This window comes from Suricata suricatta, chromosome 5, assembly GCF_006229205.1.
Source record: "Suricata suricatta isolate VVHF042 chromosome 5, meerkat_22Aug2017_6uvM2_HiC, whole genome shotgun sequence".
In the NCBI taxonomy this organism is placed as follows: Eukaryota; Metazoa; Chordata; class Mammalia; order Carnivora; family Herpestidae; genus Suricata; species Suricata suricatta.
Window position 1 is genome coordinate 73,035,710 of NC_043704.1, and position 25,036 is coordinate 73,060,745.

Consider the following 25,036-nt stretch of genomic DNA (forward strand, 5'->3'; position numbering starts at 1 on the left):
TTAGTACTCTGCGTTGTGAGTGTATGTATAGGTGTATGCGTGTTTGTGTACATGTGTGGATGTAGGTATGTGTGTAGATATGTGCATATATGTGTATGAGGGTTTGCATGTATGTGTCAGTGCATGCATGTATATATGAGTATATGTGTGAGTGCATGCACAAATATGTGAGTATATGCACATATGTGTGACTGTATGCACGTATGTGTGAGTGTATGCATGTGTGTGGGTATATATACATATGTGTGAGTATATGCACATATATGTGACTGTGCACATGTGTGACTGTGTGCATGTGTGTATGAGCATATGCACATATGTGTGAGTGTATGCATGTATGTGTGTGCATGTATGTGTGAGTATATGCATGCATGCATGAGTATAAGCATGTATGAGTGAGTGTGCACATATGTGTATGAGTGTATGCATGCATGTGTGAGTGTATGCATGTATGTGAGTATATGCATGTATGCATGAGTATAAGTGTGTATGCAAGAGTGTATGCACATATATGTGAGTGTGTGCGTGCATGGGTGAGTATATGCACGTGAGTGCACATGTGTGCATGTGTGTGTGTATGCATATATGAGTGATTCATGTACGTGTGAGTGTATGCATGTATGTGTGAATGTTTCATGTATGTGAGTCTATGCATGTATGTGTGAGTCTGCATGTACGTGTGTGTACATGTGAGTGCAGATGTGTGTTTATGTGTGTATGTATTTCTTTTACATCATGACCAGCTCAGCACAGAGACTCATTCCAGGGGCTTGTCCCCACCCTGAAGTTACTATAGTCCTGATATAGGGGACTGGACCTTAGGGGCAGATAAAAACTAACTCGCCTGTACTTCCTGTTCTTTTGAAGACAAGAATAGAGAAATAGGAAGACGTTCTCAGGAGCCTGGTGAGGTAAAAGTTAGTGCAGCCTCCAAGTTCACAGCACAGTCTTGGCATTTTTACCAGCTTTTACTTCTTAAGTTTGGAAACAAATTGTGCAAGTTTGAATTCTTTTTAACCTCAGGCAAAAGAGCTTCACATTCCATCTGAATTCGGAACACTGAGTGGGCTTTGCTTGTTTATGTGGGTGCCTCCGGTTTCAATCAAGATTCTCATTGTTTTTAATCCAGAGAAGAAAAGCTATCCTCTATGAAAACCAAGCTTTACAAAACTTGTCTCTGTGCTCTGATTTTAATTATCAGTTAAAAGAAACCTCAACCCTGCTTGTTAAGTAGGTGTGTGAAATGTTACCAGGATGCAGGGAAGTGCTGGAGCTGAGAAGGGAATGGCCTCCTTGAAAATTCGTGCATCTTTCTGAAGGAGGGAGGACTCAGAACTAGCTGGGAGACGGAACTTCAGTTTCCCGAAGACAGAGGAGTTGTTTGTATCTGTGCGTGTGTACGTTGGGGATTCACTCCGGGGACAGAGCAGGGTTTCTGGGGATCACATCTTCCCCGAGTCCCCTGAGCGCCACGTTTGTACCACCGTCACGTATGGTGCTGCCTCTCTGACCGCATAGGGCCCTCCACGCTGGACGTGGCCTGGAACCATGCCAGAGGGGTCCCCCAGTTTCCCCTAGGTGGTCTCAGGATCAACAGGTACCCCCTATAGTATGTTGAAATATCGTAATTTTTCTGAGTAAGACCGAAGGGTTTGGTTTGGGGGGGGATGGGGTGGGGGGCGTCAGGATGTAGACCTACGTGCTAAAGATGGATTGGCCTTTGGTTTCATTTTTTCTCTTGCCTTTCTTAGACCCTAGAAACAACACTGCTCTATATCACATATTGAGCTGGGTTCCCTGAGTCTCTAGCCTTTCCCTGGGAACAAGCAAGACCCTCTCTGAAGCTACTTGAGTACCTATACACCAGGCAATGGAGCAGAGAGGAAGGGTTTTGACAAATGGCTCTTTCCCAGTCAGACTGGTTAATGCAGCTCCTGAAAGCACCTAGCTTTGTCCTGTTGAGCTGCTGGCCTGCGATGGGAATTGTACTCCCTAAGAGGCACGCACCGGGCTCCAGGCTGTCTGCTCCCAGCAGGCTCTTGCTCCACTGTGGTTGGTCCCTAGTGTTGGCAGCTGCCCTTGCTCTTGCACAGACCTCCAGATTAACAAAGGCGCCTGAGGAATTGCCCCACAACCTCTTTCCCTAGCATCACACACACAAGCACTCAAGACCTTCCTAGAGGCAGGCTTGAGCTGAGCGACACAGCGTTGTCATGGAGGAACAGCAGCACATCCTAGCCAGAATGGCATCAGCAAGCACCTTCCCCATCTGAATAAAGAAGGGCCCCTGATGATGCAACCTAGAGGTTCCTGCCCGTGTGGAAGAGCAGACTGCATGAAGATGGGGAGAACGGTCAGCTGCACAGGTCCAGAGACAGGCTGCAGGAGGCACAGTCAACTCAGAGGGTGCTCAGTGAGACATTTGCTTCTGAGGGGAGGGCATGGAGCATGGAGCTCGAAGAGCTTGGTTTGGTGAGGGTTTCCCAAGATCCCATGAGGAGTCTGGCTCTGCAGGAGGTGTGGGGTTGAGCCAGGTAGTCGTTTCCTGTGTCAGCAACACCACGTGTTTGTGTCTAGACGGAGTAAGTGGCAAGGAGACCTGGTTGGGCCACTCCAGGCTGGTGTACGTGTGGGCAGGCATCTGTTGGACTCTGGCAAGGGGTGATGAGGGAGGAGGCTTTGACAGGACAGGGGGACAGGCCTGCCTAGGGGCGTGATGTGGGTTTAAGCAGTACTGACAGGCTGGCAGAGCCTGCTGTTGCCACGCGGCTGTCATGGGGCCTGGTCTGGCTCTCCTGCACAGGTTCTTTTCTTTTCTGAGCCTCCTTCCCTGGGCGTGTCCACAGCTGAAGTTTCTTCTTGCTTTCTCTCAGGCTGGACCAGCCTCCCCAGTAAGCCAGCCCTGAAGGGTTTACATGGAGCAAAGAGTAGAGCAGCTCAGCCCCTCTCTGCTGGCCTGAGGATTTGTGGGACAGGTGGCTCCTCAGGATGGCGGTGGGTGCTGATAAGTGCCTAAGTCATTTGGATGTGGTTCGGGTCAGGGCGCATCTTCTCAGTCAGTGGTTTAGCACTGCCATGGGGACAAAGACAAAAGAGGGGGTGGTTGGGAGCCCTTGAGGAGAGGCTACCCCGTGACCAGAGATTGTTCTGGAAGAAGTATGGCTCCAGGAGTAGTGTCTGGCAGAACTGCTGTTATTTTCAGGGGCTCCTAATTACTTTCCTCAGATAATGGCTTGGACTAGCATCTCATTATAATGCCAACTTTGATCTGGTGTTTAAAAATTCCACTCTTCACGTTCACACAAATCCAAGTTGGCTGTTCTGGTTAAGCCCAGGCCCCAGTACTCAGAGAAAGCCGAGAAGTCACAGAAGTCCAGGCAGCCCAGGCACACCTGCATGGACACTTGAAGAGAGCACTGAGTATGTAGGGAATTTCTGCTTCTTTCATATAATGCCTTTATAAGGAGGACTGCAGGGATGCCTGGGTGGCTCAGTTGGTTAAGCTTCCAACTTTGGCTCAGGTCATGATATCGCTGTTCCTGGGTTCAAGCCCCACATCGGGCTCTGTGCTGACAGCTCAGAGCCTGGAGCCTGCTTCAGATTCTGTGTCTCCCTCTCTCTGCCCTCCCTCACTTGTGTTCTGTCTCTTTCTGTCTCTTAAAAATGAATAAATGTTAAAAAATTTTTTAATTAAAAAAAAAAGCACTGCAGACACTGCAGAGAGTTTGGTGAACTATCCAAGCAGAGAGACTTAAGTAGGAGAGGCCAAAGGAGGGGCTGAGGGGATCACTTTCAAAGGGGGAGAAGTTTTCCCTAGGAAATCAGCGCGATGCAGCGGGGAGGCAGAGAGGGGCTCTCCTGCCCCGCATGACGGCGAGGTTGGCTGTTGCCTGGAAGGAGTAAGGGAAAGGCACATTTGCTCCAAGTCATCTAGAAAGAAGTGTGGCTTGTGAATGGGCCACCCCGATCAGTGTCTCACAACTACCCCCTTCCCCATCTTCACAGCCTGTCTTAGGGTTGGAGAAATGCACCAAGGCAAGAGTGGGCTCCCTGGGGCCGGGGTGGTTCTGGGTGGCGTGATGTCAGGAACCAGAGCCACAGCCCATCTGAGCTGGGCGGGGCTCTCAGCTGTACAGGTGGGAGACAGGAAGCGACTGGCCAGTGTCACCGTGCCTGTCAGTGATACTGGTTAAAGTAACTGTTGCCATTTACGCTGTACATGGAGTGCTCAGGATGGGAACCCAGACAGGGCTCCACGTCCTCCTCCATCCCCTGTACCTGCCAGTCCTCAGGTGCAGGCACACACCTGACACTGCAAATAGCTCCCGAGTCCTCCATCCCCCCCATCTGCACACCACTGCCCTGCTCCCCTGGGGTCCTGCAGCCACTCCTACCTCATTTGCCTCCCCTGAGCCACCCCCACCCCTGCCAGCAACCATCCTCATACACAGACTGCCTGGCTTCACCCCCTTTATTCCCCTCAGCATCAAGGTCCGTCTCCCTGACCTTCATCACAGGACCCTCCTGGTGTGGCCCCACCCACCCCCTGCCCCTCCCCCGCCAACAAGGCTGGCATCCTCTCACTACCTCCTCTGTCCTCACCTGCGTGCCTCTTCACTTCAAGTCTGCACTTAGATGCCGATTTCTCCAGAGAACCTTCTTGAACCACCCCCCCACCAGCACTGGGTAAGGAGTCTCTCTTTTGGGGTCCCCATTATTGTGCCATCTGTGGTCCCTGGGAGTCATAATTGCCTATTGGCTGGTATGCATCTCGCTCCTCCAGCCCCTCCCTGATTGCGCTTGCCAGAGTAGGAGTCTGTTTCTTTCCTTCTTAGTGCTGTCTCCCAGGGCCCACAGCCATCCATCCCTAGCACTAGTAGGTGTTCAGTAAGTACCTCTTGAGTTAATAAATGTGCTAGGCTCTTCCCTGGCACTTTGCATACGCTAATTTGTGAAAGCCTCAAGCAATGAGCCCTAGAGAAGTTTTACATGCAGCCACAGCCAGAGAGTTTAACTGGCTGTAGGCGCCCCCCACCCCCCACCCCAGCAGTGCTGGGACTGGAGCCCCGGCCTCACTCCCCTGCGCTCACCCGCTGGGCCCTTGGCTGGAGTTGCACAGACTGCAAGCCTGTGATCTTGGCTGAAACCTCTGGCATGGTGAGAGAGCAGGGGGCCCTCAGTTCTAGCAACTGAGGCACGGGGGAGCAGCTGAGCCCCCAGGCCACCTTTGAGGCGCTGCTTGTTTTCTGAATCAGACAGTTCTAGGTGAATCCCTGGTACTTTTGCTCCTTGATCCAGTCCTGCGCGATGGTGATCTAAGCTGTGGCCTGTTGAGAGGACAAATTGTTCCTTCTTTTTTTCCTCTTATTAAAAAAAAAGTGAAGGCAGTGCAATAGAGTGCCACATGGTGAGGCTGCAGGACGCGCGGTGCCACTAGCCATGCGTGGGCGCTGGGCACACACGCTGTGGGGAAGCTGGATGTTTGGGTGGGCAGGAGGCCAGGCAGGTCTTGCCTATGTGTGCTCTAGTTATACCGATAACCTCTAAGCTGCCCTTGGGTGAGGAGAGGCTTAAAATGTCAAGAACAGTCTTTCTGCATCATGGGGCATCATGGAGTATAGGGGGTCCGAGTGGCACCAAAGCAGAGGGTGATGGGGCACCGCCGCAGGGCTGCCTGGGCCGGAGGACCCGGCTAGCCGTGCCAGTTCTCTGTGTGCCTCTTTCCTGTGCCAAGTGCAAGCCCCGTGCTCCCAGCATCTGCATCGTCACCACGGCCACAGCGAGTCTGAGCAAGGACTAAATGCTGAGCCAGCCTCAGGCGGAGTGGTCAGAATGTGCCCAAGGATCACAGTGGTCTTGCACATTAGCCCTGGACTCTGCCAGCTTGTCAGCATACCCAGATCATGGGGCTTCAGAATGGGCTTTAGAAACAAAAGCAAGTAACTAAAAAAAAAAATTCTACATTGTACTCACACACTGGTGCTACATTTAAAGAAAGAGTAATTATTGGAGTTTGGTGATCATTCTGGGCATAGAACTACAGGCTTTCAGAATGGAAAGGACCCTAGGGCTAATTAATCAATTTGACAGATGAAGGGGGGCACCTGGGTAGTTTAGTTCATTGAGCATCCCACTTCAGCTCAGATATGATCTCATAGTTCCATTTGTGAGCTGGAGTCCCGCATTGGACTTACTGCTGTCAGTGCAGAGCTCATTTTGGATCCTCTGTCCCCATCTCTCTGTACCTTCCCTATTCATACTCTCTCAACAAGAAATAAAACAGGAAAGGAAATGAAAGGAAAGGGAAAGAGAAAGGGAAAGGGAAAGGAAGAAGGAAGGAAGGGAGGGAGGGAGGCAAGAAAGAAAGAGAGAGAGAGAGAGAGAGAGAGAGAGAGAAAGAAAGATAAAGAAAGAAAGAAAGAAAGAAAAAGAAAGAAAGAAAGAAAGAAAGAAAGAAAGAAAGAAAGAAAGAAAGAAAGAAAGAAAGAAAAAAGAAAAGAAAGAAAAAAGGAAGGAAGGAAGGAAAGAAAGGGAGAGGAGGGGAGGGGAGGGGAGGGAAGAAGGAAGGAAGGAAAGAAAAGATAAGCAAAGAAAAAAGAAAAACAGATGCAGGACCCGCAGCCTCGCAGCCTCGGGAGGGGAAGTGCCTGAGGTCACACTACTGGTGTTTGGCCCCTCGCCTGCTACAGACAACCAGAACCACATTGCTTCTCTGAGTGTGAGGTGTGTCCATGGCTTCCGTCATCCTGTGGGTTGTCTCATAAAGTCCTTCCAACAACCCACTTTCTATACAGGAAGCCCGGAGCACAGAGAGCTTTACTACCTTCTCCGGGCTAGTAAGCAGAGGACCAGGATTTGAACCTGGACTGTGTGCTCCCGAAACCTATATTCTTAACCCTATGGTGTACTTACAAGTACCATCTTCAAGGCAGTGGAAACTACTATACACCTGCTTCCTGCCCTACCTCCCCCTACACTCCAGACTGAGTGCTAAGCCCTGGGATGAAAGGTGGTGGCAGAGCTGGGCCCTCCCTCCTGGCACAGTAAACGTGCTGCGTCCAGGAAACATTTCCCTAGTGGTTCCTCACCCTCCCCGCCCCTTCCCCTGTGGTGAAGTGAGAAGGTACAGAAAAGTATCAGCATAAAGTATGTATAAAGTCTATAAGAAGCTACATATGTACCTATTTTATGGCTGTTTTCAGGATAAATGGATATCATTGCTACTCTCATGGTTTTCTTCCCTTTATAAAAATAACAAAATTTACTTTTTTTTTTCCCTTCTGAATATGATCCTTGGGCCAGCTGCCCCAGCATTACCTGGGAGCTTGTCAGAAATGCAGCCTCTGCATGAGAATCTCCATTTTAACAGGATCCCTGGTGCGACTCCTGCACAATGAGTCCCAGAAGGGCCCTTGCCCTCAGTACCCTTGCTCTGTGCTTGACAAGTGGGAGGTCCCCAGTGTTTGTAAATTGCCAATGAGCCAAGCATCATTTTTACCATTGACCAAGACGCATGCCACAAGCGTAAGGGACAGCAAGCAGGGACAGCGAAGGTAGAGCCGGCTTAAATGAGATGGAAAGGCTTGCAGGTTTTTTCTGGGCTTGAGAGGTAACACATTGTGTGGCAGCTTGGTTGCCTTTGTGCCCAGGTCAGCCATGCCCACCTAGTCTCCCCAGTGTCCAGCTCCTGGGTTGGAACACCCCCTTCTGCGAGGGTGAAGGGCACTGAGCTGGACTGATGGAGCTTAATTCCAGACACAAGGTTAAATTCTACCCGTGCGCCTCTCTGTTGCCCGCACTACATGTGCTTGCATTCTGCTCACTGTCCAGGAAAGCACCCCAGCGCGTGTCCCGGGAACTTCGCTCCTGTGTCGCCGTGGGCCTGCTGGGGGCAATGAGCCAGTTCTGAAGGAAACACCACGGCTTTGTCTTCATTGTGATGAAAGCCCCTCCTTCTGCCTCAACTCAGGAGAAAGGCAGGATTGTGGAACCAAGCTGGGGCCCGGCCACCCATGCCACGCCAACTATACGTGGGTCCTCGGCAGCCCAGCCTGCTGGCTGCAGACCCTCCAGACTCTTGGTTAGGTCTTAGGGCTTCCACAGATTTGAGCTTCTCCCGAGCTGTGATGTACAGGCCCTTATTTTTGGAGGCCTGGAGTCTTCCAGGGCCAGTGCCACGACGGGCATTGTCCAGAGGGCTGCAGGCACCCTTGGGTCAGGTTACCATCTGGGTCCCTTCATTAATAACCTTTGTCACACTGGCACCTCATGACAGATACACATTCCTGGGCCTATGGGGCCAGCATTTCTACATCACCTTCTCTGTCCTCCCCTTGAGAGAGATGCAAGGGTTCAGAACAAGTCTCCAAATGTGCCACTGTGGTAGTAGACTGTTTTGAGCTGGAAGCAGCTGAGACCTTGCAGGCTCAAGAGAAACTTTTGCTCCTCTCTTAACTCTCTAACTCCTCTACCTAGAAGAATCTAAATGGGAGTCTTTCCCAGAATCAGAGTTATTACTAGACATAAATTTTATCTGAATGATCCATCCTTATGAGAGGGCAAACATCTGCTCTTCTGTTTGTGGCCCTGTGAACTGCCCCCTCCCCCTTTGACGCACCAGGCCCCATCAGCCTCAACTCAGTAATCTTTCTGTCTTTGAGCCTCTCAAGCATGTAGGGTTCCATTTGTACAAAATTAATTTTGATCTTCTCTTGTCCATCTGTTTCACGTCACTTTAATTCTTCTACCAGTTAGAAGAATCCTTGAAGGATAGAGGAGATTTTTTTCTGCCCAGCGGAGACCTGGCTACCCCCATTGAAGACCCCTGTGGCTCTAGCTCACAGGGCCCAGGGCACATTCTCCCCCAGCTGCTTTTCTAGACCATTGTTCCTCCATCTTCACTCATCCTCCTCCTCTTTTAAATTTCTGCCATCTGATTTCACAGCATCTTAACTCCTTTGTTCATTCGTTCTTTAATCTGCCCATTCATCCATTTGAAACTTAACAGTTCTCAAGGGCCTGCTAGGAATCAAATGTCCACACAAGGCCCTCAAATCATAAAGATGAAGAACGCATTCTGGTCATCAGTCCCAGGGCTCCTGACTCTGCGGATACCCTCCGTACTCAGGCAAATCCTTTATCCATCTCTTATTGATTCCTCATTGCCCTTGTAAACTATTCCTTTCTCCCAAGCCCTCATTGGTACCCAAGCCCTTCTGTCTCCATATCTACAGACTTTACCTCTTACCTTCCGAAGATTGAGGGTTCCCTATAACTGAGCTTTCTCAGTGTCCCTAATTCCTACCTCAGAACCTGCATCTTCTCATTTATGTCCCTTCTCTAGTCCCAGGTGTGTCCTGGGATTTCCCAGTTCTTGCTAAACTCTTCTACCTGGCTCCTGTGACCATGAGCAAGTGTTCCAAAGCTCCCTACCATATTTTGCTCATCCATAACATCATACTACTTAACCTCATTTGTGTGTTACAGGCATTAAATGAATTAATACACATGAGGACTTAAAATAAGGTCTGACACATAGTAAGTACTCACTATTGGCCATCATCATGATGATCATTCCTCCGAGTACCCACCCTGCCACTCACTCTATATTTCTTCCCTCTTTAGTCTGGCATACACATTCCTTTCCCTCATGGGCAGAGTGCTGGGCAGGGTTTGTGCACGCATTTGCTCCTAGAGTCCCATTTATAGCTCTGTGGGTCTCACCCCCCCGACCCATTTCCATGCCCTCATTAAGCAAACCAAGGCCCTGAGAGGCCCAGGGGCCTGCACAGCTTGCCCTTACCCCTGGCCTCCTGATTCCAGATTCAGGCCCCTTCCTCTCACTTCATTCCATGGCTGCCAGTATTGCTAGACCACCGGCTTCTAGCAGACAAGAATCACCTACCTGCCATTGTATCAGGGTCCATTGGGTGCTTCATTAATGATGTGGGTGATCATTTATTGATTATTCTCCCAACTCAGCATGTTGTCTGGCATTTGTGTATGTCTCACTAAGAACTAGGAGACATGGCAGCGTGGACTTTTGGGTATCTCTCTGCTGGCCAACTGGTGTTGCATAAGCTCTTACCCTCCTCCTCATCACACCCACGCACACACCCACATCCACATTTCTGAATCCCTCTGCTTTTCCCTCTAGCCTTTGTGGTCAGCTGCAGACACCTACCTCCTGCCTTCCTCTGTGACCCTCCTGGACAGATGTGACCCAGCCTATGATGACTGCCTGTCTCGGCTCGCTGGGAGTAGTGGGAGTCAGGGAATTTGCTGAGGGCTTCTCAGGACTCCCAGGTGTCTTCCTAGTTTGGACAGTGAGAACACAGCTGAACATGAGCTGTACTGTTTTCCTTCATCTTCACAGTTGAGTGTGTGCCCCTCCCCCGGTTCATATGCTGATGTCCTAATTCCCAGTGCCTCAGACTGTGACCTTGTTTGGGAATAGGGTCGTCACAGATGTAATTAAGAGGAGGTCACACTGGAGTAGGTAGGCCCCTAATCCTGTACGACTAGTATCTTAAAAAGGGGGAGATTTGGACACAGACACACCAACAGCGAGAATGCTATGGCAAGATGAAGACAGATATTGGGGCAATGCTTCTAAAGGAAGCCAAAGATTGCCAGCACATCACCGGAAGCCTGGGGAGAGTTGTGCCGACCCATGGATTTGAGCCTTCCAGCTTCCAGAACTGGAGAGGACCAGCTGATACTAAGGCTGCCTGGTCTGTGGTGCTTTGTTAGGGCAGCCCGAGCGGACTGCAGCCAAGAGCACAGGGATCTTGTAGGTAAGACTGCTGAGCCCCTTGTCCAGGTTGGAACAGAGTCACTCTCAAGAAACTTTGGCTCATGTAATAGCCACCCCAGTGCCCTATTTTGACCTCCTCCCCCAGCGAAAGGCTCCAGAATGGCAACAAGAACACGCAGATGCAGGGGAGGTACACCTCCCTGTCCCCTTATCCCCTGTTCCCTTCCCCTTGTCCCCCAGACGGTGCTCTGCTCATCTCACTCCCATGAACCCTCATTCTCTGAGAGTGGGGCAGGCACTGCAGGGATGCCAGGAGTTGGCAGAAGAGGCCCTGTTCACAGCCTCCGGTGCAGGGGGAGGCAAGCAGAAGGCCCCGGTGCTGCTGTTTTCATTCCAGAGGAGGAGGAGGGCCTCCAGCAAACCCCTGCCGTGTGGCTCTCCCGCCACGCAGTCTGCTTCCCACACTCCTGGCTCTGCCCAGGTGCCACCCTGTTTTCCTCTCTCAGTTCTGGGCCTGTTGTGGTTGGAAACCCAGTTGCTGGCCTGTAAACAGGGCTGGTTTTTGAAAGCAAACGTGTTTCTTTCATGGTCCCGCAAACAAGGGCCAGCACACGCCATCCAACCTGCTGCCCCAAGCAAGGCCCATCAGTCACCTGGGTGCCCGGCTCCCCTTGCAGGTGCAGGCGTGGTGAGCCTGGAGGAGGTGGTCCATGCCAGATGGGGAAGCATGAACTCTGTGCTTCTTGAAAGGCTGGCGCTAGTGGCACTGTCTCAGCTGCCACGGGGCTCCCTTAAGGGCTGGGAGGGAGTGGTTGGCTTTTCTGAGCTGAGACCTTTGTGGAAAAGCAAAATGGTTAGTCTGGGATTGTGGGGCTGCCTTTTCAGTGGTGTGACTAGGAGCAGTGCAATTTCTGAGTTCCAGCATCCTAGTTTGTAAATTAGGAACATGAACTAAGAGTCTTTATGCATCTTCAGGTTCTGGTAGGCTGGGATCCCTCTCATCTCGGTCTGTGTGACTTTGGGAACATTTCTGTCCAGCAAAGCTAGACAGCTAACTTGCTAGCAAGGGATCCTGGTGACTCCTGGCAGTAAGGAATAGCTTAGGGAAATGGCCATTTAAAGCTTCAGGCTGGGGGTGCCTGGGTGGCTCAGTCGTTAAGCATCCGACACTTGGTTTTGACTCAGGTCATGATCTCACACTTCATGAGTTCAAGCCCCATATTGGGTTCCACACTGACAGTGCAGAGCCTACTTGGGATTCTCTCTCTCTCTCTCTCTCTCTCTCTCTCTCTCTCTCTCTCTCTCTCTCTTTCTCTGTCCTTCCTGTATGTCCTCTCCAGTGTGATACCACAGGGCAGTGGTTTCCCCTAAAGAAATGAAAAATTTGTGCCCATCTCTCACAACTTCAGCCCAAGGCAGGACTGAGAGACATTGCTCTTGCTCTGAAATCACTCAGAATTGTCCCCTCACAGGACATGGGGTCGATGGAACCCTGGGCTACCACTGAGCATTGCTCTTCTCTCATGGCCTTTCCTCTCGGAGGACTGGAAAACGGGGTCCCTTCCAAGGCAAACAAAAGCTAATTGGTCCCGGTACACGAGCGTGGGCATAAAGGGAGCAGTGTTTCCTGCCTCAGCCTCCTCTGATTAGACAGCACCCAGACAGCATGCCTCCTCCGGGAAGCGGCCCAGTCTTGCTTGCTCATTATTGACTTTGCCCTTGACTCTGATGAGCACCCAAGGGGTAAGCCACGCTGAGGAGATGTGCTGCAGGCGATGTTGTCCTTACAAGTCTCAGAATATGGAGCCTTCTTTACCTGAAAACCGACAGCTTGATCTCAGCCTGAGTCAGGACGGGCTTCTAGAACTTTCCTAGGGAGCTCTATGCAGACTGCCCAGGCTTGTTGTGTGTTCCCACCCTTGCTTCCCCCTCTATTGAAAGTGAAAGTAGAAAATGCTCAGCCTTAGGAGCTGAGGAGGACCAGCCCAGGAGAAAATCATGGCGAGCTGGTGGGTTGGGGGGAGGAGGCAAGAGAGTCTGTGATTTGGGTGGTGGGAGAAGAAAGGGTTATGCATGACAATTAATGTGTTTCTTTCCCAGGGTACGTGAAAGGACCCTGGTTTTCTGGCCAGGCTCTCTTATTGAGAGACTTGCTGGTGTGACCTTGATCAGTGACCAACAGGGAAAGACTTGAAAGAGGAAATGACTTTGTTTTTAAAATGACTTCAGATACTTCCACAAAGATGGGTTTTCTTCATGAAAACTTGTTTTCTCATTTGTAATCATATTTTTTATGATTGGTAGTTAGGACATACTCAATAGAACAAATTTAGGAAATTCATTGCCCGTAAGTGGAAGAATGTGCTTGAAGGTTCTTAATTTGTATTTTCCCAGCAAGGCTTGTTGGTTTCTGGAAAGACTAGGTATTTACCATGGGCCCATGTGCACGGGGGCTGGTTCTGCAGCTGAAGCTATTCCTGACGGGGAAGAAATCCCCTCTACTGTGGGTCTCTGGGTGACAGTGGAGGATGGGAAAAGCCTCCACAGAGGCCCAAGTCCAGGTGAGGAGTCAGGACAACATGGCTGGACTATGGGCTTGGAACTTAACGTGAGAAACTTCTGGAAGCTCCAGGAGCTGGAACCAGCTACTTGCATTCATACAGAGGCTCCTGCAGCCTCAGCACATACCACCAGCAGCACCCCATGAATATATATGGTCAGTCCCAGGCCCTGCGAAGAAGGTGAGGGTCTGAGGCACTCTCTGACTCACCTCAGAAAGGCTCTCGGGGCTGACCTCCTCTCTGTGAAGCACTGACAACTTCTGCATCACCTGATGGTCTGGTGGCCATTGGGTGTGTCGGCCAAGTTCAGAAATGAGATTAAGATCCAAATGCTGCTCCTGGGAACCTGAGCCTGCAGAATGTGAGGCAAAGATGTAAGGGGCCTAAGAGCTGAGGCCTCGTTTTCGAGTTCAACCTGCCCCTGCCACCCCATAAACCTCTTTCCCCTTGCCGTTAGAATGTAGGTGGTAATGTCCCTGCGTCCCCAGGAGCCGAGGCGGGGCTCTGCCACCCTCACAGTGCCGTGGCAGGTGAGGAACCGGTGTTACCACCTGGTAGGCCGTGCCACACGGGGCCAGAGCCCCTCACGTGAGCTCAGGCCCTCCACGCCTCTGTGCCGTTTCCAACGCAGGGCTGGTGCCGACACAAGGGCCAGACAAGCCCACCGCTGTCCTCAGTGGTTGCTCTGTCTGGGCTTATTTGGGGGCAGTAGGCATGCTTTAAACAAGGGCGCCCTGGAAATAATTTCATACCTAGAGATTCACTGGTTCATTTTCAGGCTGATTTTCTGCTCCGACAGACATCCCGGGCAGCTTGCGTTTCCAATTTCCTGTCCCTCCTTCACTTTTCCTTACAGATCATAATGTGCAGATGTCCCAGGCCTGGTTCTTTCTGGCTTTGTCATAAAATACCTCTTCGAGCCCATAGCACTGGAGGTGCCAGGCATTATTCCCAAAGAGCCGCCTGGGCTATGGGCTTCACCTGGAAGGATTCTGTGTTTTTCTCTGCACTTCTGGTATTCCCCACCCACCCCCGTCCCGAACCCCGCACCGCCAGTCTGCGCCGTGTGTGCCATCCCCTGGCCCTCTAGGAAGGGGAGAGACGGCACATGGGGAAGCACAGGATGGTAGATTGGATGGCATCGTGGTTTCCAGGACCTCCACAGGCCTGCCTCTGCGCTGCAGACTTCTCCCCTCTCTGGTGAATGCTTCTCTTCTCCCAAGAATGAATCCGTGCCTGGGCAGAAGGCACCCCCCGCCCCAGGTGGAGGGCCCCTCCTCTCCCATGCTGTGGTGGTCCAGATTCGTTTGGTAGAGGCTTAGCCGGCTTGCAAGCTGGACCCGAAGTTAACCATTCAGAAGAACCATGGTAAAATGGACACAGTTGCTAGACTGCATTCCACTGCCTGCGATCCCGTCACTGCAGGCTTTTGTGGCTAGAAGGGCTCCGGCATCTCTGTTTGCTCTGGAAGCTGATAATTTTTGCCAGGGTTGTTATCACCAAGCGGGCGCCAGAGCTCTGTTCCACTCACAGTCCAATTATGGCAAAATCCAAACAATAGACCTGTTATTCCACTTGTAAGAATGTCCAAGGGGCACGCTTTCCCCTCGCCAGGATCAAACTCTTAGTGCCCTTTGTGATATGGGAGACCTCGGGGAAGGTCTCTCCACTCCCGGACACACAGAAATGTGTGGGAACTGGAAAATGGATCGCTGCAGCCACTGTGGGCCGGGTCTCTGGTTTTCCTTCCCCTGTGCCATCTGCTTCACCACACAGATCCTGCCCGGTGAGTGGTCCGGGGAGCGACCTTGAGGAGGCCTGGGCGCGGCATTTCCAGGCTGGGGGCAGACTTGGTTCCCCATTCTGCGGACTCTTGGGGGAAGGGGTGGGGCTGGTAACAGGGGGTGCAGTCTGATGCACAGTGCTCCCCTGCCCCTTGCCACGGGCTCCTCTGCTGACTGCGCATCTGGGGACGTGGAGCCTGGGCTCTGCCTCCCCCTTCTACCCACCCCTGCACCACGCATGGGAACTTGCTCAGGAGCTTCAGGGGGTTGGAGAACAGGGTGGCCAGCACTCTCTAACACTGTCACCCACAAGGAGGTTTCTGGATCTGTCATCCCTTCTCCAAATGGAGGCATTTGGATAGAGGACCCAGAAGGGTCCCTCTGGCTCTAACACCCATGTACTGTGGGCCCAGATCAGATTTCTAAACCTGCCTGGGGAGAAACAGACACAGAGGTGACGTTCTCTCTAAAATAGCCATAATTCTACCTGGCCATTCCACGGCGCTTTTCATCCTAAGTCATGCACGTGTGCTCAGAGCTGTTTCAAGCCTCCAACCCTTGTCCCCCGTATCAGAGGTGCTAGGCTTGGGGCCTCAATGAATGAGGCTTGTTCTAAAGCAGAAAACGATTTTGTTTCAGCCTGCACTTAGGTTCCTACCTCTTCACCAGCTTCAAAAGCACTCCTCCCCACTTCTCTCCTTTTCAAGATCAAAGACAAAGACAAGGGGTTAGAAAGTTCTACCTGGGGCGCCTGGGTGGCTCACTTGGTTAAGTTTCCAGGTCTTGATTTCGGCTCAGGTCATGCTTTCTCAGTTTTGGGAGTTTGAGCCCCATGTTGGCCTCCATGCTGATAGTACAGAGTCTGCTTGGCATTCTCTCTCTCTCTCTCTCTCTCTCTCTCTCTCTCTCTCTCTCCTCTGTCTCTCTCCCCCCACCCCCACCTCATGCTGTCTGTCTCTCTCAAAACAAAGGAAGGATGGAGGAAGGGAGGGAGGAAGGAAGACAGGAAGGAAGCTCTATCTGAATTGTTGCTGTCTTAAAAAGTGGACTGTGGAGACAGATGCCTGGGTTTATTTAGTCCCTGGGTCTGCAGTAGCTTGCTAGCTGTGTGACTTTGGGCAAGCTCCAAAACCTCTCTGTCCTCAGTTTCCTCAGCTGTGAAGTACCCTACTATCCCACAGAGCACCTGTCTCGCAGGTGTGGTGGGGGGTAAATAAGCTGATTTCATGTAGTGCCTGCTGCTTGGTAAGTCCTACACAAGCGTCCGCGACACTGTCGTCCTGAAGTAGCAGAGGCTGATGGGAAAACCAAGGGGCTTAGAGTGAGGAGAGCGCCTGCTTGCTTGCTGCTGCTCGCTGGGGGCACATTGCAGGTTCTGAACCACCAACTGCCCCAGTTTTAGTAGATGTGAAACTGACATGAAAGTGGCCTCTCCCTCCAGGCTGGTCATGAAGCCCCAGGAAAACAGGGCCCAGCAGACCGTCTCACCCATGCAGACCAGGTTAAATCTGCTCTCTTTCCCCTTTCCCAGGCACACGTTCTGGCAGTTCCGCCAGGAGAACCCCAAGACCCGGGTTGGGAGCCCGCCCCCCGAGGGGCTCCCCGGCTTCAACAGCGGAGTGATGTTGCTAAACCTGGAGGCTATGCGCCAGTCCCCCCTCTACAGCAGCCTGCTGGAGCCCGCGCGGGTGCAGCAGCTGGCCGACAAGTACCACTTTCGCGGCCACCTCGGGGACCAGGACTTCTTCACCGTGATCGGCATGGAGCACCCTGAGCTCTTCCACGTGCTGGACTGCACCTGGAACCGGCAGCTGTGCACCTGGTGGAGGGACCACGGCTACAGCGATGTCTTTGAGGCCTACTTCCGGTGCGAGGGCCATGTCAGGATCTATCACGGGAACTGCAACACCCCTATCCCGGAGGCCTAGGCACGCCCTCGGGGCTTTGGGTCCCATAGAGACAAAGGGGCGCCTCTGTTACAGGTCCCAGGATGGCGTCTGACCCTCTGCAGCGATGTGCTTCATGGTGACAACTGTGCCTGTCTCACCCCACAGGTCGTTGTCCTGAGGCCACCCACTGGGGCCTGGCCTGCACATCGCTGGTGCTCAGGACCTTTTCTCTCCAGGGGGCCAGGCATCATGAAGGGCAAACACATCGACATCTCCCGGTTGGCCTAGGAAGTGGGCATTTAAAGAGAAGGAAGGAAATGGCCCTCAGTGTCCTCCGCCACCAGAGCATGGAAATGCCTGGCCTTTTGTAGACCAAATATAAATTTATCTTAAATTGACAAGCTTCCATTTTGCAGGAAAGAACAAAACAGTACTGCTGTTGATTCTGGCGAGCTCTGAACACGGGAGCCAGCGTTTTAACAGCCCGCCCAGAATTTAAGCAACCAGATGAATACCAGCCTTCCGCACGTGCCCCCCGCGAGGCTGTGTGCTTGTTCCCGCCATGCCCACATGACCTCTGTAGGTATAAAGGTCATCACCTCTGCGGGGAGAGATCCTTTACGGCCAGCAGTGGCCCTCATGAGAAAACTGGGCTCATTATTTTAGCCTCCATAGCTTTTCTCTCCTGGCGACATCACAGAACCTCATTATCCCTTATTCATCCAAGTGGCTTCAGGTGACCAGACTGTGCTCGGAAATTAGATCTGCCATCAAAGAATAGAGCTCAGCCACCCCCAGGGACATGCAATAGAGTTGTCTGGACAGGAAAGACTCATTCCAAAGAGGAGCCCAGCAGTGTATGCGCATAAACGTGTGGTTTGGAGGGGGTGTCACTCATAGGCTGATTCGGTCTCTGTTTAAAAAGTCATCCTGTGACTTTCTTATTGTAGCATATCAGATCCTGTACCTTAGAAGGAATTAGGCTCTTCTCTGAACAAGGCTCCTGGTGGTCCATTTTGTCTAGTCCAGCGGAGGTCCTCAGTGTGGGGCAGGGGAACTGCTATTGGATTTTCATCTCTTTTTATTTCAGTTTCATTTACTTTTTTAAATTTCTTTTCACCATGAGTGAGAACAGCTAATAAATCATTTGAGAACACAATGATTATGTGGTTTGTTCTCTGACCACAGTTTACTGCTACCTGAAGGTTCCACATCAAGAGCGTAATCAGTGTCATTCAGAGCCCCCCCCATCCCCCACCTGACCGGCCCCATCCACCTGATTAAGCTAAACCTGATCACCGTGAGCCTCTGCAGACCATGGGGGAGCGTGTCCGAGGCGGGAGCAGGGAGGGCACCAGGGTTGTGTCACTCGAGAATCATTGCATTCTGGGTATAGGCGGGCCCGTCTGCTCCTGGGAGCATAAACAACGCCTTCCCTTCCCGCCTTCCCCAGCCCGGGCTGCCCAGTTACATCATCCCCTGACGAAGCGGAGTGCGGTCCTCTCCTGCCTCTCTGCTCTGACGGAACCCGTCTGTTCCCTTACGTACTCGACTGCCTATTTATAGCCACTAGTTATTGAATGCCTGCCATGTGCACCGTCTTGGGGGATTTATGTGTGCTCTTGATAATGCTCATGACAACCTCAGGAAGGCAATTCAAATCTAAAATTTATTGTAAGAAAATAACAAGAGCTGTGGACAGAGAGTCATTATTTATCACACTGAATTTTTTTTTGATAGAGAACAACCAGGAGCAACCAGTGTTGTCTAGGGGAGCAGATAAATAATGTATGTTACACCCAAGGAATAAAATAATGTGGGCATTAATATCATATTTTTAAAGAATATCTATTGCCTTGGGAAATGCTTACAATGTACTGTTAAGAATGCAAAATATAAGATTATATGTACAGAGTGATCCTCATTTTTAAGATTACATATGTGTGTGTGTATGTATATGTCTGTTCTGCTCTATTTAATTAAAACCCATATGTTTCCAACACCACATTAAAAAAAGTTATTTCAATAGGAAAAAGTTGATAAAATGCTAGAGAATTTTAGACTCAGAATAACAAAGGTATTTTTTCTACATCAATTTCAATAATTCATGTTTTTCTGTAGCTATGAGAGTCTTTTGTTATTACAAAGAAAAACTAATATATTGGTTGATCAAAATGGGTAAAAGCCAAACCAGATCTCCTCATTTACTTTGGACCTCCCCTAGTCAGGAGTTCCCCCTCCTCTGTCACCAGTGGCCTTGGTGAACAGCAAAATAACACCCAGCAGGAAGTCCAGCCAGCCCAGCAAGCCAACGGGTGTCGCTGTGCTTTATGACGAGCAGCTTTCGGACAGAACTTGGAGGGCCGGTTCCTCCCTGGCATCCTGTTACAATCCATGTGGTACAAACATGAGCAGTTGTGCCGTGGTTAATCTGTGTGATGACAACTTTCACTGCAGAGCATATGCGTCTAGGAGCGAGTAGAACAGAAGCTGAAAAGAACATTTCTGGGTACTTGGAAGGATTAAGGTGCTTTCTATCTTCATCTGTATTTCTATATTTCTGAATATTGATTACCTTTGTAATAAACAGTAAAATGTTGTAAAATTGTAGCCGCTGCTGCCCCCCCAGTTACAGGTAAGTTTCGTCCTGGCTATTCAACTACTCATGGTTGGCCCTGGTTACCATCGCGTGTACGAAAACATAATCTCTGCTAAGTAGGCTCTGGGTTTTCAACTTTCCCTATGGATGCCCTAGTTCTCTAAATAAAAGTGGCCTAATAATAGCATCTCCAGCATCTGCTTTCATTTCTGATTCTATTATCTTTTGCCCTTTGGAAAGCTCATGGGCTTGTTGACGAAATTTATTCTTATATGTATGTCAGAGCCTAGCTACAGCTTTCCTTTCAATAGCATCTCATCAACCCAAAGAGCAGGGTGCCGGGTCCGTGGGCCCCCAGCCAGAGTGCACCAGGAGGTCTCGGGCTTAGGGAGCACGTTCGCTGTGCCTCACCACCTGCTTTGACTAAAGGCCAAACCTCTGCTCATTCTAAGACTTCCTGGCTCCCGTCCACAGTCATGGCACAGAGGTTTGGCTGAAGGTGGAGCTTGGCAGGGCAAGCAGAGTTTCCAAGCAGGCGAGGGGAGAAGGTGGAGAGAACCTCACACCGACGGCAGAGGCCTGGCTTTGCATCCGTGTTGTGTTCTCACCACCGGGGCAGTCTTGAACATCCGAGGTCACCTCTTTCCCCACTTCGAGACACTGGTATTAAGAGCTCCCTCAAAGGAGTGTTGTAGGAGGAAAGGTGATGGTAAGGCCTTGGCAAGCAGAGAAATAATACGCAGACACAAGGGGACCCTTACCACTTAAAATATCCTTTTAAAATAATAAATGACAGCCATTTGGGGAACATTAAGTGTATTGGTGGCACCTCCCTTGGCCCAGTGGATGACCAGATGCTTGCTTATAGACGGTCTGATAGCTACCACTTTGGAAGTCCAGGAAGTCAAGGGTCCTTCAATAAATCCTCCCGCTCTGGGCCACAAGGGGCTACAGGACTGGACTAGATCTCCAAGCAGCCTCCCTGCTCCCAGCCACACGTGTTGTATGCATCCATCTCTGTTCACGTGTGCATGTGACAGGGAGTCTAAGTCAAATGCAAGACCTCCAGGCCTCAACTCATCATTTACCAACTTGGAATTTATGACCGTTCAAACGGAGACTCACTCACAAGGCACAGTTAGCACGACTTTCCCCCCAGTATGAACAGGCAAAGTGAGGGACACAGACAAACTATAGGAGGTATTTAAGCCCAGAGAGACTTGGTGCCATCCACGAGTCTCAGCCCTTTGCTTTTGGCTTATTTGTCTTAGCTTTTGGCCTATTTGTCTCCCAAAGGCAGAGCCACTTTGTAGACCGACCCATGCCCCCACGTTTCTCACGCTGGGCAGTACTGAGTCTGAGGCCCCCAGCCAGGGAGGCCTGGTGGGGCTGCCCTGTGGACTGGCCAGCCACTCCCTGAGGTACTTGCCTTCTGGAGGGAAGGCTTCTTTTTGGGTGTGCTCTCAGAGCGTCTCCATGTGTACCCCCACTCTGACAGAAGTGTGTCCGCCCCATACAGGCAATCGGCAACCTCACCCAGTGCCCTGCATTCTTAGCCGCAAGGGCCTTTCCACGCCTTACCTGATGGGTAGGATTTGCTGCAGTCGTTCCCCTGAGCCCCTCTCCCGGCCCCACAGGCCTGAGCAGGACTACAGGAGCAGGGGGCTGGGGGTGGCCTCACCTCTTGACAGGGCCTGGTAGACAGCAGGGACCCGGGTGTCTATGGAAAAAGCAAGAGGCTCCCACTCAACCCTCTTCCTTCCTCCTCTCTGGCTCTGGGCAGCTTCCAGAACATGCAGAGAAGCTCCAGGCTCAACTTGAGAGTCTCCACAAGTTTCTGTACTAACTCGTGAGCTCCTCAAGGGGGGGGGGGGACGGTGTCGTCACCCCTGCCTGTCCCCCAACACCTGCTCAGGTGGGGCCTGTGGGGCCGCTAGGTGTGGAGAGCCTGGGTACTTGCACTGGTCTGTTCAGTGTGGGCTGTGAGCGAGGCTGGAAGTTCTCAATATGTCCCTTCCAACTGCTCCGCCCTGTCATCCTCACTGTCACTTCCCACGTTGGGCGTAGAGGATGAGTTCATGAGGCCCCTCACTGCCTGACCCATTCCCACCACTGTTCCCCGTGAAGCCTCTCATTTCATTTATCCCCACATATCACCGTCCCATGCCCCCAGCCCCTAACAGACATCCTCATGTGCTTTCTGCATGTCTTTTGTGTTCATGCAAAATGGTGTTATGTTTCATGTACATGTGTTTCAATTTGTGTAACTCAAGGGATTCTCTTGTTCTTTCTTTTCTATTCAGCACTAAGTTTCTAAGATCTGGCCTCCTTATCTTGTGCACGCGCCTTGTGCACAGGATGACACAGAGCCAGGGGCCGGGGATGTGCAGAGTCTCTGTGCTCTGGGAGCATGCTGTTGGGACGGATGTACTCCTCTCCTGTTCACACAACAGTCTGAGCCAGGGCGTGCAGCAATAGTGACAGTCTTCCAAGGGTAAGGGCACACGTGCTATAAAAAGTGCAGGTCCTTCTGCACCGTCACAGGCAGACAGCTCCTTGGTAAATTCATGTCCTTCTCATTCCGTCCCACCTTTCAAGGGAGCTAGCCTGACCTCTAATCCAGGAAGCCATGACAACTACCCCATCTGGCATCCCCTTCTGGTGCCTGTGTGGGCTTTTGCTGTCCCCAGGAGGCAGGCTTAGGAGATGTATGTGCGGGAGGCTTTCTGGAAAGCCTTCCGTGGGGGAGAAGGGGAGCAGGACCAAGCAGCAAGGGAAGGGGGTCATGACAAGAAGGCCCCACGCAGAGCCCCACATTGGGGGAGCCTTGCCCAGGAGCCCTGGCTGGAGCCGGGGAGCAGGGCCTTCAACCGGCTCCTGTCCAGTCATGGGGGACGGGGTTCCCTGGAGGGAGGGCACCCTTGGATGAGGCAGCTCCTGGGCAGGGCCTCAGCTCTGGGCCGTCCACGGCAGCCATCCTAGAAGAATGAGGTCTGGCCCCTGCAGGAGGTCTGGGCAGCCCGCCAGAGCATCTGCCATGGAAGCCCAGAGACCCACAGCCCTCCTTTGCACCTTCCTTCCTGGCTTTCCAGGCTTTTCTGAACTACACTCTCTTCTTTCTCTCTAAGTTCTCCAGCTGGGGGTGTTTCCTGCATCAGCCCTGCCTTCTTCCAGATTTCCAGGCACCCTCCACTGAGCAAGAATCCGAGCCCAGGCCCCCTGTGCACGGTGCTCCCTCTCTATGGTGACACTGGTGTTGCCATTGGGACTGGCCCTGCACCAGCGAAGGTCATCTGCTGTTTGTAGGGAGCAGGGCCTATCTTCTGTCCCTTCCCTCTGGGTTCAGGTTCCTGCATGACCCCGGGGCTCACCTGTCTCAGCCCCTTCCAGGGTCTGTGCACATAAGACCCCAGGGCACACTGACAGGCTTTCAGGATGCCACTCGGCAGGAAGGAGCAAGACCTTGGTCACCTTGACAGACAGGTGAGGCGGTCTCCAGAGGACAGCTGCCCTTGCCAGGGGTGATGAGAGCTGTGGAGGCTGTGGGCCTCCACGGGGGTTGCTGACTGCTCACTCTAGAGGAAGAGACAGGAATTCTGTGCAGAGAGCATGGGCTTTGGAGGAGGGGGACCTGAATTGACTCCCCCGTTGTGATGCTCTTCATTTGTGCAAGTCACAGGTATTCACCCAGCCCTTGCTGCGGGCTGAATTCTGGGGCCACGGTGGTGAAGAGGGTGGGTGAGTCCCCCCTCCCATAGCAGTTCTCACAGAGTGAGGTGGTCTCTCACTGCTGTGGGTAAGAAGTCTGAGAGGGCCCATGGGTGCACCTAGAGGGGTATCCTGGGATCCAGTTTGGGTAAGGGATGCCTCCAGGAGGATGCAACAAGAACCCTATGATAGGTGCCCCTGGAGAGAGAGAAAGTGTGGCTGTGTGGCCTTGAGGAACCTACTTGCCCTCTCTGAGCCTCCCTATCACATCCATCTGCTGGCCATCATGAGGACTAAATGAGATAACATATTTTCTGGTCCTAGAACGCGGACAACAATCCCAACTCACGAAGGCTATCACAGCGATAAATACAAGGAGCTACATTTTCTGGAAATAAGGGAATTCCCTGAGCTCTGTGGATAAGTATGAACTAAAGACTTTCCATCCAGGAGCTGGGTGGGACTCAGACCACTTGAATTTCCATCCTTGCCCTGCCCCTGCTGTGTGACCGCAAGCAAGTGACTTTCCATTTCTTGACCTTGCTTGCCTCCTTTGTAGCAGAAAGGAGGTGGGCCAGAGTCTGAAATTCAAGGCCTAGGGAGAAATGAACACTTAAAAGCCCAGTCAGCATCCTCAGGTTCTAGGGAGTCATCGAGTGGAGAGGCAGCCTTCCAGGCATAGTCTGGGGGAAGCAAGTGGGCTATGGGTGATTGCCCTTGACCTCAAGCAGAGGAGTCCAAAACCTGTGGTTGAAGCCACTTGGTATCTAAAGACAAGGAAGTGGGAATTGTATGAAGGGAAGAGCGTGCCTGCTTGAGTCTGTCTGTGTGATGGGCCCTCACGAGAAGAGCGTCTTCCAACCAGATTCAACAAGCAGTAAGGATGAAGGAGCAGATGCTGGGTCCTCGTGCTTTCCCCCAGTGAGCGCAGACTCTCCCTTGGCCCTGTCTGGGCTTCCTCTCTCCTTTCCTACCTCCTGGTCCTCCGGGAAGACTCGTGTCGCAGGTGACCCTTGTGCGTCTCTCTGCAACGCGGTGGAGTTTTGCGTGGCAAGCGTTTCTCGTAAGAGAAAGCAGTCACACTGAGAAGTGAGCTCTGTCTCCCGAGAGGCAGGAAGGGTCCAGAATGGTGGAGCTTCTGGGGCCTCTGACTGGGAACATCTGATAACCCCTGGTCTGGCCTTCAGGGGAGGCAAGGGCCCCTTGGCCGGAGGCTGTGAGGCCGTGAAGCTGGACGACGGGTCAAGGAACGGGATGTGCTAGAGACCATTTTAAGAAGAGTCGTGAGGGAGGGTCTCCGAGCCCGAGGGGCTGTAAGGAACAGGCATGAGGGGATTTTGCAGAGAACGTGCTATGGCTGGGGTTGGGGATGGGATCCCCTTTATTCTGTTTCAAGTAAGACAAATACAGATTGACCTTGCTCTTTTGTGTAGTCGTGACAACCGGAATATGTTTCATTGGATGCCACAAAGGCTGAGACCGGGTCACACGGGGCCCAGGGCTTTGTTGCATAGACACCACTGTAATCCTACTGCCTCCTCCGTCACCTGGCTCTGCCTGGCTTGAGGGCGGTGCCTGGCCCCCTCGAAGTGCCAGCATCCGACACAGCCCGACACGTTGTGGGTCCTCGTTGAATCATCGTTGTTCAACTGCATGAATACGTGGAAACCGGGCCACACCTTCCCAGGGAAGAAAAATGGCACCCGTGGGTTTGGGGAACAAGATGGCTGGGTGGAGAA

The 25,036-nt window shown here is 51.9% G+C and overlaps 1 protein-coding gene across 1 annotated transcript in view; it reads left to right on the forward strand.

Annotated features, from left to right (window-relative positions):
• The window catches only part of XXYLT1 (xyloside xylosyltransferase 1), a 158,617-nt gene extending 138,844 nt beyond the window's left edge, over nucleotides 1-19,773 (forward strand). The window contains exon 4 of the mRNA XM_029939609.1: nucleotides 16,633-19,773. Coding sequence (XP_029795469.1) covers nucleotides 16,633-17,029 — 397 coding nt within the window. The 3' untranslated portion in view covers nucleotides 17,030-19,773. The remainder of the gene's footprint in view (nucleotides 1-16,632) is intronic.
• Nucleotides 19,774-25,036: the final 5,263 nt, after the last annotated feature.